This window comes from Poecilia latipinna, unplaced genomic scaffold (assembly GCF_001443285.1).
Source record: "Poecilia latipinna isolate Pla-1442-1.1 unplaced genomic scaffold, P_latipinna-1.0 Scaffold39, whole genome shotgun sequence".
In the NCBI taxonomy this organism is placed as follows: Eukaryota; Metazoa; Chordata; class Actinopteri; order Cyprinodontiformes; family Poeciliidae; genus Poecilia; species Poecilia latipinna.
Window position 1 is genome coordinate 252,929 of NW_015112655.1, and position 15,563 is coordinate 268,491.

At 39.5% G+C, this 15,563-nt stretch overlaps 1 protein-coding gene across 8 annotated transcripts in view; it reads left to right on the plus strand.

Moving 5' to 3' along the window:
• The window catches only part of cica (capicua transcriptional repressor a), a 40,627-nt gene extending 25,366 nt beyond the window's left edge, over window positions 1-15,261 (plus strand). For 2 of the 8 annotated variants that reach the window (XM_015045934.1, XM_015045943.1), the window contains exons 9-23: window positions 307-479; window positions 3,194-3,326; window positions 4,480-4,562; window positions 4,703-4,707; window positions 5,541-5,899; window positions 5,999-6,141; window positions 7,128-7,270; window positions 7,826-8,045; window positions 8,785-9,073; window positions 10,035-10,195; window positions 11,057-11,217; window positions 12,753-12,904; window positions 13,023-13,157; window positions 13,723-13,851; window positions 13,993-15,261. In XM_015045934.1, the coding sequence (XP_014901420.1) occupies window positions 307-479; window positions 3,194-3,326; window positions 4,480-4,562; window positions 4,703-4,707; window positions 5,541-5,899; window positions 5,999-6,141; window positions 7,128-7,270; window positions 7,826-8,045; window positions 8,785-9,073; window positions 10,035-10,195; window positions 11,057-11,217; window positions 12,753-12,904; window positions 13,023-13,157; window positions 13,723-13,851; window positions 13,993-14,234 (2,528 nt within the window). In that variant the 3' untranslated portion in view covers window positions 14,235-15,261. Of the gene's footprint in view, window positions 1-306; window positions 480-3,193; window positions 3,327-4,479; window positions 4,564-4,702; window positions 4,708-5,539; window positions 5,900-5,998; window positions 6,142-7,127; window positions 7,271-7,825; window positions 8,046-8,784; window positions 9,074-10,034; window positions 10,196-11,056; window positions 11,218-12,752; window positions 12,905-13,022; window positions 13,158-13,722; window positions 13,852-13,992 lie in introns of all 8 variants that reach the window. The other 6 variants (XM_015045980.1, XM_015045989.1, XM_015045951.1 and 3 more) reach the window with 6 other exon arrangements.
• Window positions 15,262-15,563: the final 302 nt, after the last annotated feature.

A 15,563-nucleotide genomic window follows, 5' to 3' on the forward strand; every position in this document is an offset into this window, starting at 1 on the left:
TAGTACATTTGTATTGTTTTTATCTCCAAAGTGTTTGAATCTTGGCCACAAAAGTTTGCTTTCATGTTGTTTTATGAAAAAGCTTAAAATTTCAATTTAAAAAAAGCTTTAATTGTTCTCCAGTTTTACCTTTTAAAGGACGTTTCTGAACATTAGATATTTTAAAATGAAATCCAAAACCTATAATCTAATTTATTTGCAATAGAAAGAAAAGCTTTCCAACACTATAAATAAATAAAAATAATCCAAAATGTCTGAAGTTTTATTGATCTTGTCCCTGATGAGGCTTTCTTCTCTTTCCCCCAGATGCGCTCTCGGAGTCCCAGGTGCTGGAGGGAAAAGGTGGAGGTCCGGGCTGGCCGGGGGCATCGGAGCGTCGAGGGGGGGGTTCGGGGGGCCAACACCCCCGTCCCCGAGCCTTTTCCCAAAGTGCCGTTCACACCCTGGAGCAGAGGGAGAGGCAGCGGGAGCTGGAGAAGGTATGAGGTCGTTAATCTGAGCCTCCCAGGCAGAAAAATAACTCAAGAGACAAAAAATAACAAAGAAACTTTCTTATCAAAATGCTTTGATGGCGCCTTTTCACGATTTTTAACTAGATTCACGCAGCAAAACCATCTAACAACACAAAGACAAATGTCTTTAGGTGGTAGTTTTCAACAAAGAAACCCAATTTGTCCTTAAAGGATAAATTATGCAATGTTCCTTGAATATATTATATACAAAATATTCCTGAGATGGTGAGATTTTAGTCTCAGAGGGCATCTGTCTCTTTAAATCTTAATAAGCTGCTGCCTGCCACACCCCACAGCTCAACCTTTACAAACATAAAAATGACTGCAAACAGATTTACAACAATAACAGTTTGCTGGACAATAAATTGTCCCAGAAGTTATTGTGATAAATAATAATATTGTTGTTTTGAGACCATTTTCAAGTAATATAGTGGTAATAATGGCATATTGATGAAAATATGTCCACTCAGTGATGAAACACTCAACACTGCAAATGGAAAACATTGTAAAGGTGACCTTTTATGCTTCCTTGAACAGGTTAGGATAGATGTGTGGGTTATACAAAACATGTTTAGTACCTTTTTTTTCACAAAATCATTCTTAGAAAATGCCATAATGAGCATAGTGAATTATGAAGTCTGTGTAAACAAAACTGTTCTTCAGAAAAGAGGCTAGTTGAGACCAAAACACCAGACTGAAGACTTTTGTTATTCAGTTTTTAGTAGAAAGGGAGAAACAGTAAATCATGCAAATGGCAGTTGAGTTCATTTTATTTGATACGATTAATTAATTTACTGCTTAATGCGACAAGCCTATTATTTAGGTTTTTGTTTAGATTGCACAGTGCTGCGGATGAATGAACTTGCAAAGCTCGTGAATATACTCTACGAATCAAAGAGACATGAAATGGGCTCTCCCTGCATGCTGTGTCGCAGGCAGAACCCACTGAAAGTTCTGTGGGAGTGCAAAGCTTTGGCTTCTCAAGCTTTCACCTCTGCAGCTGCTGCATCACTTCAAATCGCAGGGGAGCAGCACATGCATGCATGCACGCACTCCGGCTGGCCGGCCGACTTCTCTGTTTCAGGACGCTCGTTTGAAAGCTTGCGGCATGCATTCGATTTCTCTTGTTTGGTTGCGTGTTTGTCAGCAAAAGTGCAAAAACTACTACGTGGGATGTTGTGAAACTTCTGCTCATCTTGTAACTGCTACAAAAAAGGTGTGAATATGAGACGCCAGTTTTGGCATTTCTGTCAGGCCTTTATTTCCATTTCTGGGTTGATGTCAGATTAAAAGTACGCCTACTTTTAATCTGAAACGGAGAGTCTGGTACCCAGTTGAAAGCAGAAGCTTGCATAAACTGAATAAAATTTAACACTTTTCCCTTATGCGATTCTTCCTGTTTCAGGTTATTTTCTCAATGATTTCTTTTTTTTGCAAAAGCAGAACTTTACATACATTTCCTTTTCATCTGGTCTGCTGCAGTATTTTCACACAATGTTCTTTCCTCAAGATGCTATCTATTTTGTGTAAAACACGATGCTGCCACTTCTTCACAGATCAGAAAGTATCCTCAGGCTGGGAAGCTTCCCTCTTTTTCCTGGTGGTCAAACGCAACCGAACACAGGAAATGCCTCCAAAAAGAAACGTCTATGCAAACTGTAATCTGAGTTTTTTTGTATTCAAAGGTTGTAAATCCAAACCTGGACCATTATGGTGTACAAAACATTTTAAACAAAAAAGAATCAGAGTTGACTACAGAGAGAAAAGCTCAGACATTTGACTGTTTATGATGCGTTCAGACTAATTGCTTCTTGCTTGCTGCATGGCAGTTCAGTCCACGCTGATACACGACAGTAAATAATAATAATGTTCATTACAGCCAAATATTAAACTCTTAGTTTCACCAGACTTCATTTGAGAGTTATTTGTTTTTTAAAATCATGAGAATGAAGTCATATTACAAAAAAATAAAGTTGTAAGTTAAATAATGTGTATAAAGTCATCAGAACAAGAAAATAAAGTCATTTAATGTGAGAACAAAGTCATAATAATAGAATAGTCATAATATTAAAATAGTCATAAGTGACTTTATTTTTAGAGTTGTCATAATATGAAAATAGTCATCATAGTCTTAATATTATGAGAAGAAAGTTGCCATAATACAAAATACATTTGTAACACAAAGTTGTAATATGAAAATAAAGGTATAAGAATAAAGTCATAATAGTATGACAAAGTTGTAAAAATAGAATAAACTTATAATAATATGAGAATACATTTGTAATAATGTGAGAATAAATGATCCTGTGCTGTACTTTGGTATCTATTTTACAAATAAGGAAATGCTTCAACATTAACGTCATCAAATTTCAGCTGCAGGATTTTGAAATGATTTGGAAACAACAGAGTCTGGTTCGAAAAAAGAACTACACAGGATTCCTGAGACCTTCATAACTATCAAATTTTCTTTTTCTCATAAAAACAACTTTTCTCTTAATTTTATAACTTTCTTCTGTTAGTACTTCATCTTTATTTTGCTAATATTATAAATGGGGTAAAAATACATTCTTGTAATTGAATTTTAAAAAATCTCCATGTCAACTAGTACTGTGTTTGCAAAACTTGCCTGAATATTCAACAAAAATAATTCTGTACTTTTATCATTTTTCCTGTTCTGCCAGGAGGACGGAACCGGCTTGTTTCGAAGCCGACCGCCGCCTCAGTCTTTGTACCACAGCGGTGCCAACGAGGATGTGACCAGCGACGAGGAGCGCATGGTCATCTGCGAGGAGGAAGGAGACGACGACGTGATGGGTGAGTTATCTGAGCTGAGTGAGCAGAGAGGTTTCTTCATCACCGCAAAGTGATAGTTTCACTTCTCATGATGGTCAGGAAATTCAGCCTTCTTAGTCAAAATGATTGTGTCAGCGCTGACAGAAAAAAAAAAAGCCCCAGCAGGCCTGTCATCTCGTGAGTGGCCACGATAAACTGCTGCAGCTAAAATAAGACCAGAGATTACAGTTTGGTCATGGTGATACTAGCAGTTTGGAGGCAGGAAGTCACTGCAAAACCAGATCTGTTTTGTTCTCCAACAACAAAATGAATATCAAGAAGCCATCATTTGAAATGCATAAAAAAATAAAACTAATTACATTTTACAGTTAATTTCACAAAAACAACACTCAAATGAAAGAGTTTCTTATCAAACCATGATTGAAAAAAATCAGCAACTGTTCTTGCTTATCAACCTGGGAAGGATGTTATGGCCATTTCCAAACCATTTCCAGAAAGAAAAGTTGTTCTCCTTCGATTTAGTTCAGAGTGACGTCAGCACGGGCAGGGCGGCCATCTTGTTTTTTTAACAGCTTTTTATTTGGACTTTGAGTTCAGGTCAACTCCATGACAAAACATGAAAATCAGGATAAGACTTTATTTCTTTTACAAAAATAGTCATAATGTTATAAGAATACAGTTGCAGTAATATGAGAATAAAGTCAAAATAATACGAGAATGAAGTTTTAATATTACCACAATAATGGTGTAATATTAGAAAAATGCAAAAAAATTTAAGACGTTCTTATAAAATTGTGTCTTTATTCTTCAGATATTATGACTTTATTCTCCTATTTAAACAAATACTCATAGTCAAGCCCTAACATCCCCTTCATACAACTAACAGGAGGGACAATTGAAATAAAAGCCACTTTTTGAAAACATTTAGTCAGTTTTAGAAAATAAAGGGAGAAAAATAATGCATTAAAATCGGATCTGGTACAAAAAAATGGAGATTTTATTTTTATGCTATACAGCCAACAATTCACTTTCTTTCTGCATTTTGATCCAGATTTCTGTGTGTGTGTTGGTAAAGATGATACATTTATGTTTAATCATGTCATAACATGTAAAAGTTTGTGCTGAGAGTCTGCTTTGCTGTAACGATAACAGCGTCTCACATTTCCGCCCTCAGAGGATTCGTGCCCTGATGGCTCCATTGACCTCAAGTGCAAGGAGAGAGTGACAGACAGCGACGAGGACGAACCGGACGGACAGGTTGGTGGAGGATTACTCATCCTCATGCTGGATATTTAGATCTATAGCGACATGAAATGTAAATGTAGAGCATTAGATCAAACTTAGACCTGCAGCAAAAGTGAAAATGTAACAGAATGAGGTATGTGGAAAAGTAAAAGCAGGAATGTTGCCACTGTATGAACCAGAATCGGCTTCATTGTGAGCAAAAACAAAGAATTTATCTTTGGTTTTGTGCAACATTAGATATAAATGTATAAACAGTTGAAATTACAAACACCCAAGAACAAAAAGATAAGACACATTATAACTTTAATTTAATGAAAACAAATCCTTCGCTGAGCTGCAGGAGCCATCAAGAAAGCAAGGCAAGCATAAAAACGCTCCAAAAATGTACAAATATTAATGTTTCTAATTTAACAGATAAAAAGACATTACAAAATGTGGAAATGTTGTCTGGGATTTGGTTTATAATGTTGCTGTTGAATATCAAAGCCAGATTTTTGTAGATGGATCCTAAACCCTAAAACTGATCATGAAACGCATGCAGCTCGTCAGAAACCGTTTTTCCTGTACGTCTGTTCATAAAGCGTAATAAACATTACGGATTTTATGATATTCCCTTTTTCTACTTATCCTTTATATTTCTTTCTATTTCCACTTACTCTTTTTCTATTATTTCTACTGACCCAGGGCATTCTGGGTAAATGCAACTTAAACAAACATGCTAATCAAGCGCTAGCAGCAGAAATGTTTTTTTTTGTTTTGTTTTGTTTTTACCAACGACAATCAACCAAAACCTGACCCCACTACAGTTTTGTTTACATTTCGCAAAGAAGGAAGTTGCGCTCAGTGTCTTCAGAGTTTTTGATTCTTGGTGCAGCGCCCCCACAGGCGAGTAGGGGAACAGCAGCAGCTGAAATGTTGCAGCTTTGGTCCCTATTTGAGCCAAATGTACTGGACTATAAACTGAAAACCTTCCTCTCTTCTTCTGTTTTTCCTCCAGCCGGAGAGTCGCTCCTCCCCCGCCGTGTCCGACTCCTCCGCTAAGGGCGAGGCTGAATGTCCTGGCGAGGACAGGAAGCGGGGCGTGGAGCCAGCGGAGCAGGGAGAGGGCGGTACCAGGAAGAACGAATTGTCCGGAGGCGGGTCGGGCGTCTCGGTCGGTCCGCTCCAGCAGGGCCTGCCCCAGGTTCTGGGTGGGGTCTGGGTGGCCCCCCCAGCGGTTCGCCCAGCCACCAGCGCTCCCATCGCTATTGCCAGCAAACCGGTGGACGGCGGCGCCGCCCTCAGCTCGCTCCCACAGGAGAAGACCAACGTTCTGATTGGAGGAGCCGGCGCTCAGCTCACAGCGGGAGGTGGGTACCTATCTTCATCATCCTCCTCCTCACTGATTTACACCCCTCGGACACCAAAGAGTGAGGTCACTCATCTCTTCTCCGTTTTCCTCTCTTCAGTCCAAACTCAGGCATCGGTGTTACCAAGCAAGATGTTGGTTCCCATGGCAACAGTGAGGACGGGGTCCACGCCTCCTCAGCCCTCCATCTCCCTGGTGGCTCCGCCTCTTCCTGTGCAGAACGGCCCCGCGACGGGAAACAAGGTGAGCCTGATTTCGTCTGTATGAGACCAGAAACAAACAACATGGCCGCACGATTCAACTGAAAAACAGGCAAGTCTGTTTGTGGGGAAAAAATAAGAATAAAATAAATAGATGCTTTCATATTTAGGTTGCTTCCTGCAGCTCCTTCACTTTTGCCAACAACTTGTTTTAATATTGCAGAAATGCTGTTACCATTTATGGCAGGCCATTTTATCATAAAATCAGTTTTGTCTGACGATCTGAAATTGTTTTGACTAGAAACGACAACATTTTGGCTACTGTGAAAATGTTACAGTAGCCATTTTCTACTGGCTACTGCATTTACAAAGATCTTACATCTTTGTAAATGCAAAGATGTAAGATCTTTGCATTTACAATTCAAGATATCTTTAATTACCTCCTGACAAATCAAATTGCCTTTCAAGTTTTATCAAATTAACCTAATTTTATTACTGATACCTTGAACAATTATTCTGTCTAGTCAAAATGTCCCAGACTTTTAATTAAAAAAATATTTGATTAATCAAAATGTATTTGAAGACATCTTGAATTATTATTATTCTTTCTAGTCAGAATGTGATTGCACAAATCTTAAATTACCATTCAGGATAGTCAACGCTCATTTTCAGATAATTAGAATGTAATTATGAAACCAATTTTATGTTAAAACGGCCTGCCATAATCTCTAAATTACTTCTAGAGATTATGGCAGATTATTTTGTTTCAGTGTATCTGCAATTTTATTTGCATTAGTCAAATCTATATATCTTTTATCTAAATGTACATTTAAGATTTTAATTGGAATTATGACTAGAACAAAAAGTGACATATCTCAAATTTACTTGATGACTAATCATAATTTATTTATCTGAAAGATACTTTCTGCCATACACTTTGAGACGCAACATCTAAGCCAATGTGACACATTAATATTTGTTGTATTTACTATATTTCCTTCATGTTTTTGTTTGTTTTTCTCCTCTCAGATCATCCAGCTCACTTCCATGCCCGTGGTGCAGACCAACGTCCATCCGAGCCCTGGGAGCCCCTTTCCCGTATCCATGGCGACGGTGATGGCTCCCGGAGCCGTCCCGCCTCAGCCCGTTCTCCTGACCTCCCCGCCCACCAGGTCACTAAAGCAACATGTCAAAGCTGAAACATTAAAATGTAGCTTAACATAAACGCCTGCATATGGTGATTTTGTTTTTATACAGCTACTTTAACTGAAGTCACTATATAGTGGTAAAATAAACAGATTTACTTCAACGTTTATAATTTAGAACGATTAAACTGGTTTCGATCCAGGCTAATTCACATTAAAAACAATTTGGTTTAGGTTCAGTTCAAATCGAACCTACACATCCCAGTACCATTATATGGTCAGATCAGGTCCAGTTATGAATTATGAGTATTTAGTCCTAATTTAATTTTAATACAAGATTCAGTTGATTTAAAAAATGCCAATTAGCTGCTGTTGGTACTAGCTTTAGTAGTATTAGTACTAGCTTTACTAGTTAGTTTGCTGAACACCAGGGAAAAGCAGACAAACTCCAAACTAAAACCTTTAGAATCCCTGAACAGTTGATTAAGACAAACTTAAATGTTACAGGAAAGTCTTGCTCCTCTAAAGGAAAACATGGAAGAATTAAACAATATTGATCCTAACGCGGCTCGTCTCCCTCAGGATCACCTACGTCCAGTCCAGCCCAGGCGTTACCACGGCGACGCCCCAGCAGGGCACCCAGCCTCCCGGTCCGGCGTATCTCTCGTCACACCTGGCCACTCTGGGGTTCACCGCCATCGCCCCGGCCGGACAGACCCTGGTTCAGCCTGTGCTGGCCCAGGCTCCGCCCCTCGCCGCTCAGTCACAGACGCCTCCGGGTCAGACCGCCGCGGGCCGTCAGGTACAGAAAACCTAACTGTGCTAACCTGTAGCACACCTAGCTTACACTAAATTATTATGTAAATTGTAAAGCGTTAATTTACTTTGCTGTTTTTTTTAACAGAAACTAATGCTAAGTTGGAAAAGTTTGACATTTGTGTTAAAGTTTTGGTTATCGACTGTTGAGAATTATTCAGGTAGTTAGTTGTTTATATTCATGCTCTTGTTTTGAAGTGGCTGAAGTTTCCCCTCCTCCACTTCTCTCACTCTCTTTATCTTTATCTCAATGACATTATGTAGAATAAAAAACATAAAGGCACAAAATAAAACCCAGACAGTAGAGAAGAGATGAGCATAAATACAATGTCTGAGGACATCATAGAACATATAATTCAGAATGTTAAAATTAAATTGATGCTTGAGGTTTGTTGTCATTCAAGGTCAGATATAATTTGAATTGAAGTTGGTGCGTGTAGCATCAGCTTCTGCTATATACCATGTTGGTGTAGTGGTTTAGCATTAGTTAAATACTGTTTTGGTGTAGCACTTTAGCATTTAATATTAGTACTTTAGGGTTAGCGCAAATTACTTTGTAGTAACCGGGTCCATTTCTGGAAACTCATTTTTATTTGCTTGTAAAGCAAAGTACTGATCAGTTCTATATGGATATTAGCTAAAGGTACGAAGATCCACTCTTAAACCCAACCATGACCTCCAGTATGCATTTCTGCAACCTTAAACCTGCTTTGTTTGGCCTTCAGGTACTAACCGCCATCTACCCGGCACAAACCGTTGCCCTGGCGACTGGCGTGGTCCCGTTGGCAGCTGCTGTGCCGCCTGCCATAGCTTCTCCAGCCCAGGACGCAATAAACCCGGCTTCCCCATCGACCAAAGCAATGCAGGGTTCAGCGACGGCGGCGACCTTTCAGCCGGGGACCGGAATGAAGGTGGAGGTGAAACAGGAGAGCCAGCTGGACTCTGAGACCGAAGGGTCGTCGGGCTGCAACCCAAGCTGCTCAATGGGCAGCTATGAAAACGGAGGAGCAACAGGTAAACAAGTCCAGTTTATCACCTGCAAACTTTACAAAAACAGAACAGTGCAAGGATTAATCCATCAGGATCTGGGTTTTACTTGGGGTGCACCAACACACTGTTTTCACTTCTGCAGAGTTGGGTAGTAACTAGTTACATGTACTTGAGTAACTTTTTTGAAAAAAAATTACTTTTAGGAGTATTTTTACTACAACTTTTACTTCTGGATTTTCTAGCCACTGAATGAGAAACAAACATGTTGTTTATCCAAAAATTCACCACACAGACACACGCCTGCAGATTTTGTTATAGTTTTATATTGAAACAAACTGATTTAGAAAAAATTCTTTCATCTGATTTTGTTATTTTTTGTTACTGATATGAATTATTGTCATCTTAGTGCTTAAAATACAAAAAAATTAAAATAACAGCAACAAACATTGTTTCAAATGGTTCAGAAAGTGCAAAAAGGAAATCAAAATATTCTGTAAAATGAATAACGTAAAATCACAGCGTCACTTGGAGCACAAGTTATAGAATTAGACTGAATTGGTTCCAAGACCTCAAATGTGCAAAAACGAACAATATATTCCTGAGAAACGGTAAAATATGAAAAGGTTTGTGTGAAAAACAAAGTGTTGCTTTCAAATTAGCGTTCAGGTTGTTGTTTGAAACACATAAAAGTATGTATAGACTCTTTTAATAATTAATTAGTTGAATATTGGGATACTAATTCCAGTTTTTTCAGGAAAACACAACCTCTAGGAGGAATATTTTGTGGCTTTGGGTCTCCACCATGTGTCCTTTCTGCTTGTTTGCTTTAAGAACTATGATACAGAAACTCTGATGTGGAAAGCAGATTTTGGCTCAAAGGCTCCAAGATTGTTGGAAAACTTCAGCATTTACAAACCAAAACAGAATCAAAGTTGGTTCTTTGTTTCTGTCAGTGATTAATTTGATTTGTTTTTTGATTTTCCAGTGAAAAAAGAAGACATCAGCCTGAGCATCAAGGAAGAAAACATGCGTGATGAAACTGAGATGGAACGACAAAGTGAGGCGGATGAAGAGCGAGATGGAGTGATGAAGGAAGCCAAAGAAACGGACAGAGGCGACCGCAACGCAACAAATAACAGCAAAGAGGTGAAAACAGATTCAGCAAATTCTGTCACAAACATTATGAACCTGTTTGTTTTCAAACCTGGATATTTTATTTACTGTATGCTAGCTTAGGATTCATGATAGTTGTTTCAGTTAAATGAAATTAAATTTCCTCCACAGTTAAACTGAATTTATTCCTTTAAGTTAAAATATATAAATAATGTTGTGACTTTTCATTGGAATAAAAAAGCAAATGAATAAAATGCAACTCAGTTTCAGGAAAAAAACACAAACAGATGGAGCAAAGATGTAAAATGATTGTAAGATTCATGAGAAAATGTAGCAAACGCTTCAAATCCAAATAATTAATACCTATATCAATTAATATAGGTATAAATTAATATAGAACTAATACAGAAAATATTAATTAATAGATATTATTATTATTACACAATTTAACATATTAATTAAATTATTTTAATAAAGCTAATTTAATCAATAATAACAATTATTTATTTGTTAAATAAATAATATAGCAATCTAACAGTATCACTGTTATTTATTAATTAAGGTATTATTATTGTTAACATTATTATTTTATAAATATAGCTAATATTCATAAAATACATATTTTTGGAACATTATTATGTTACATTAATTAAGGTGTTGTTGCCTAATTATTTGATCACATAAAAAATGTTTTATTTTTTGGGATTGTTCAGGAATTTCATCAATTATTTTCTAACATGATGACCCTCTCTCACGTTAGTGAAACTAAAGGTTTGATTTTCAAACCTTTTTAAAATAAAATCGTGTCTCTTCCAACTTACTGTTGATTTAATTGTAAGAGTTTTATCAGGAAATCCAGATATCTGACTTACTGAACCACGTTTTCCTCACCAGGCTGGACCTCGTTCCCCACCTCCTCCTCCTCCTCCGCCCTCAGGTCTGGACCCGCCTCCACCTCCACCAGCAGAAAAAGAAACCGCCTCATCCTCTTCCTCCTCCAAGAGAATTAAGTTTCGCCCCCCTCCACTCAAAAAGACCCCCGACTCTCACGACAAGTGAGTGTCTTTTTAAACAAGCTCTAAAAACAGAAAATAACCACATTAAAGCAGAATTTCAGACGTATTTCCTGCTGATTTTGGTTGATAAAAAAACTGAAAATCTGCCTGGTTCTTTTTAAAATCTGCTGATAAAAACACATTGTGTGGACGAGGCAGGACTCCCATCTGTTAGCACTCATTTTGGAGCAGTGCTGCATCCTTTTAGAGCCAACTTCCAGCTTCATCAGGCTGTAGTGGGAGCTCTGTTTACTGTGTGTGTGTGTGTGTGGGCAGAGTGCTACACCCTGGATGTGCTTTATTTAGGCCGCTGGGAAGAGGAGCGGAAGCTGCAGGGAGAGAGGAAGAATAGCAGAAGTAGCCCTGAATGATTGAGAAAACACTCTGAGGAGATTCCCGTTACATTTTAACCAGATCAGATCCTTGAGTTGGACTAAGGGTGTTCAAAGTGGGGGCTGGGGGTCATTTGTGGCCCCCTGAGGTGAGTTTTGTGACCACCAAATCACAATTCAAAAATAAATTTAAATAAATTAGGACAAATCATGACTTTTAAAAGTGACTTATTATGCTTTCTTGAACAGTTTAGGACCAGTCTGTGTATATAAAACATGTTCATTACATTTTTTTGCACAAAATAATCCTTAGATAATGAGATTTTTTAGCCTGCTCAGTTCAGAAAGAACTGTTTTAGAGCTTCCTGTCACTTTAAATCCAAATAAGTTGCTGCTAACCCCGCTTCCAACTCAACATTTACACTCGCATGTGAAAATGGCTGCAAACAGATGCACAGTTATACAACCGTACATCCTTGAAAAGCATTAGTAGAGCCTCCTGCATAACAAAACACTTTTCTTTTCCAGTAGATGTCATACAGCACATAGAGCATTAAAACCAGCTGACCAAATGTGTTGGAGCTCAGCTTGGGTTGCTAGGTAACGGGGCTGGGCGTGGCTGGCGTTACTAGCCCGTGGAATGTGACTTAACAATTGGGAGGTTTTTGAAACGGTTTTCAACAGCAGCTGACACCCAAATGAAAGTACAAAACGTGAAAAAAAAAAAGTATTTTGCTTAAAGATTTAAAGAAATTGGGACAAATGATCACTCAGAAATTAAAATCTACTCACAAAGATATTAGATGCAACACAAAGTAATCTTGTCCAAGTTTTATGGTTTCCTTTTGTTATCATGGTAACTAGGACCACATCAACTCGTTGACTTGGGCTCTAAAGTTCACCTTGGTGAACCCAAATCTGCGTTTAATTGCTTTTTCTGTTTTCTTAATCGAGTTCAGAATGATAAGCAAACTGAATGCCTTTCGTTTAACGAGGAAAACATAAAAACCACTTGAAATTTTCAATCTACAATCTCAGTCCTACAAAAAATAAAAATCTGATTACTTTATTTGCCCAATATAAAAAGTTCATACTTAGTTTATGGTTGGGGAGGTAAAAACAACTGAAATCTCTGTATTTTTAGTGATTTTAGTTATTAAAAATGATATTTTTGTCAGCTGATGAAGCGATTTATGTCTTCAGGGTTTTGTCGGAGACGTCGTTCGAGGAGCGCTTTGCTGAGCTTCCAGAGTTTAACCCAGAGGAAGTTCTTCCCTCGCCCACGCTGCAGAGCCTGGCCACCTCTCCAAGAGCCATCCTGGGAAGCTACCGCAAGAAGAGACGCAACTCCACCGGTGAGACGGACATGCACCACCTTTATTTTCTTCTTTTATTTGTTATCCCCATTAGTTGCAGTTTCCTGAAACTTCAAAAATGTTTTCCTAAATTTATAAATTTGCCGGATCTCTCCAGATCTTGACGGGGCGGCAGAAGACCCCAGCTCCCCCCGAAGGAAGTCCCGTCGTCTCTCCAGCTGCAGCTCGGAGCCCAGCACCCCAAAAAGCGCTGCCAAGTGTGAGGGAGACATCTTTACATTCGACAGACCAGGTATGAGAGAGTCGCCTCCAGGTGCTGCACTGCAAAACACAAAATCTTACCAAGTATTTTTGGTCTTGTTTCTAATGCAAATATCTAGGTACTCTTGAAATAAAACAAAACTAACTTAAGTAACTTTTAAGCAAGACATAGCAGTTTGTTTTAAGTCAGTAATGTCTTAATATTAATGCAAAAGTACTAGTTCCACTGGCAGATTATTTCACTAAAAGCCACACATTTTTCCCATATGAAATAATCTATATCTAATCTAACTAGAACTTTTTATCAGTATTAAGGGCTTATTTAAAACTAGCTCCTACATCTTGCTGAAAAGTTACTTCTAAGTTACTTTGTGTTATTCCAAGTGTACTGACATATTTGGAATATTGGTAAGATTTTCTATTTTTGCAGTGGAACCTTCAGAGACACATAAAGACGGTTACAAAGTCAAACCACTTTGAACTGCCTTGTTTCTTAAATATGTTATACAAATAAGCTTGGTAATACGTAGTTTTATTTTATCTTTTGGCAGTGAGATGATGCATGGACCGTTTTGTGAGGTTGCTTTTTGTTCCAGCAGGTCTGGAAGGCGACGTCCCGCTGGGAGACCCGGACAGGGTTCCATACTCGTCTCTGCGGAGGACACTGGACCAACGCCGCGCGCTGGTCATGCAGCTTTTTCAGGAACACGGCTTCTTTCCTTCAGGTAGATCCAGTCTCTGTCCTAATAAAAGCAATTAAAGTGAAGTCTAGTTTTATTTTGAACTGCTGTGTTGCTGAAATGTCCTATACAAATAAACTTGATTAACTGAACATTCTCCTCCTCTTCTCCGTCTCGTCTCTGCAGCTCAGGCCACGGCTTCCTTCCAGGCGCGCTACCCAGACACTTTCCCCACCAAGTTGTGTCTGCAGCTGAAGATCCGTGAGGTTCGTCAGAAGATCATGCAGACGGCGACGCCGGGGACGCTTGAGCCGTCCGAAGCCGGGCCCACCCTGTCCCACGGCCAATCAGCACGGGAAGATGGTGGGGCGGAGCATCAGGGAGACAAAGGCCAAAACTTGGAGGAACCGAAAAACGAAGGATCGTAAAAAAACAAACAAAACGGAGGAGATCAGGAAAATAATTTCACTGAAAGACGGAGAGAAGGGTGTGTGGCACTGATTTCCACTAGACCTGGGCAAAAATAAGACTCCTCAAGACTAACTTTGATTGTCTAATCTTAACGTGTGGGAACCACAGCAAGTGCTTCTTGAATTTCCTTTCATCCTGAATGTTGCCCAGGTCTGCGCTCAGCACATTGCAGCAGTTTGGGACTCAAACTCTGCGGTACATACTCTCTATCTCTCTGGTACACACACACACACACACACACACACACACACACAAACCAAATCAGACTGTTACGCTTGGTTGTTGCCGCAACCAAGGACACGACACACAAAGGCACTATGTCACTTACCTTAGCGTGCAGATGCAGTTTGCTGTTGCCAGCCAGCCAGCCACCCCTCAGATGCCATCGACCTGACCTCTGACCTCCTCAGCACCGTGGTCGGGCCGCAAACACAACCCCAACGACCTCCACTGATAACTCACAGCCCCTCGATGCTGCAGGACAGACAGCACACACACACACACACACACACACACACACGAAGATAATCAACCCGGGTCGGAGTAAGCCATCGGCCTGCACCGTTTCACGTGATTGTAGAGAGTCGGAGATGCAGAATCGGGATGTAGTGACCAATCTTTGCACCTTCAGTTGTTGCCATTACGACGGACGGAGCCGGATATCTGAGTCTGTATGAGATTATGTAAAGATTTGGAGGCATAAACTCCAGAAAAGCAGGATCTTAACCAAACTTCTCAGAAACGACGTTGCTTTTCTTCTCGTTATCGTTGCCGTGGAAATAACCAGTTTTACCGTGGCCTGTTTTTTCTCTCTCTCTCGTGGCTCTTATTGTGTTTCTTCTCCAGCATAAAAACTTTTTAAAAAAGAAGAGAAAGAAAGCGGGAAACTGGACGAAGAAGGGGATAAAATCCGTCTGCGCCCTCCCTTCTCCACCTGGACTCAGAAACAGGGCAGGGCGGGGTTTGTGGTTTTGTAAAGAAAAACAAAAAAATTGTCGAAATCAGGTGTTTGCACAATTTGTGCGGCCTCTTTTTGTCGAGGGGGGTCGCCACAAGTTCAATCAGGAAAGTATTGTTTTTAAGAGATTGTTTTAGTAAAATTAACCTTGTTCCGTATGTTTTCCCAACCCATCTTTACCTCCCCCATTCAAAGATTTGTTAGAAAGTGCCCTTAAGCACTGGTCCCGGGTCAAGCGCTATGTAGCTCAGGATGGTTCTGGTTAGGGTTCAGTTCAGGGAAAGCAGATCCTAGACCAGCCCTGGAGGGCAAAACCTGGAGCCCTCCC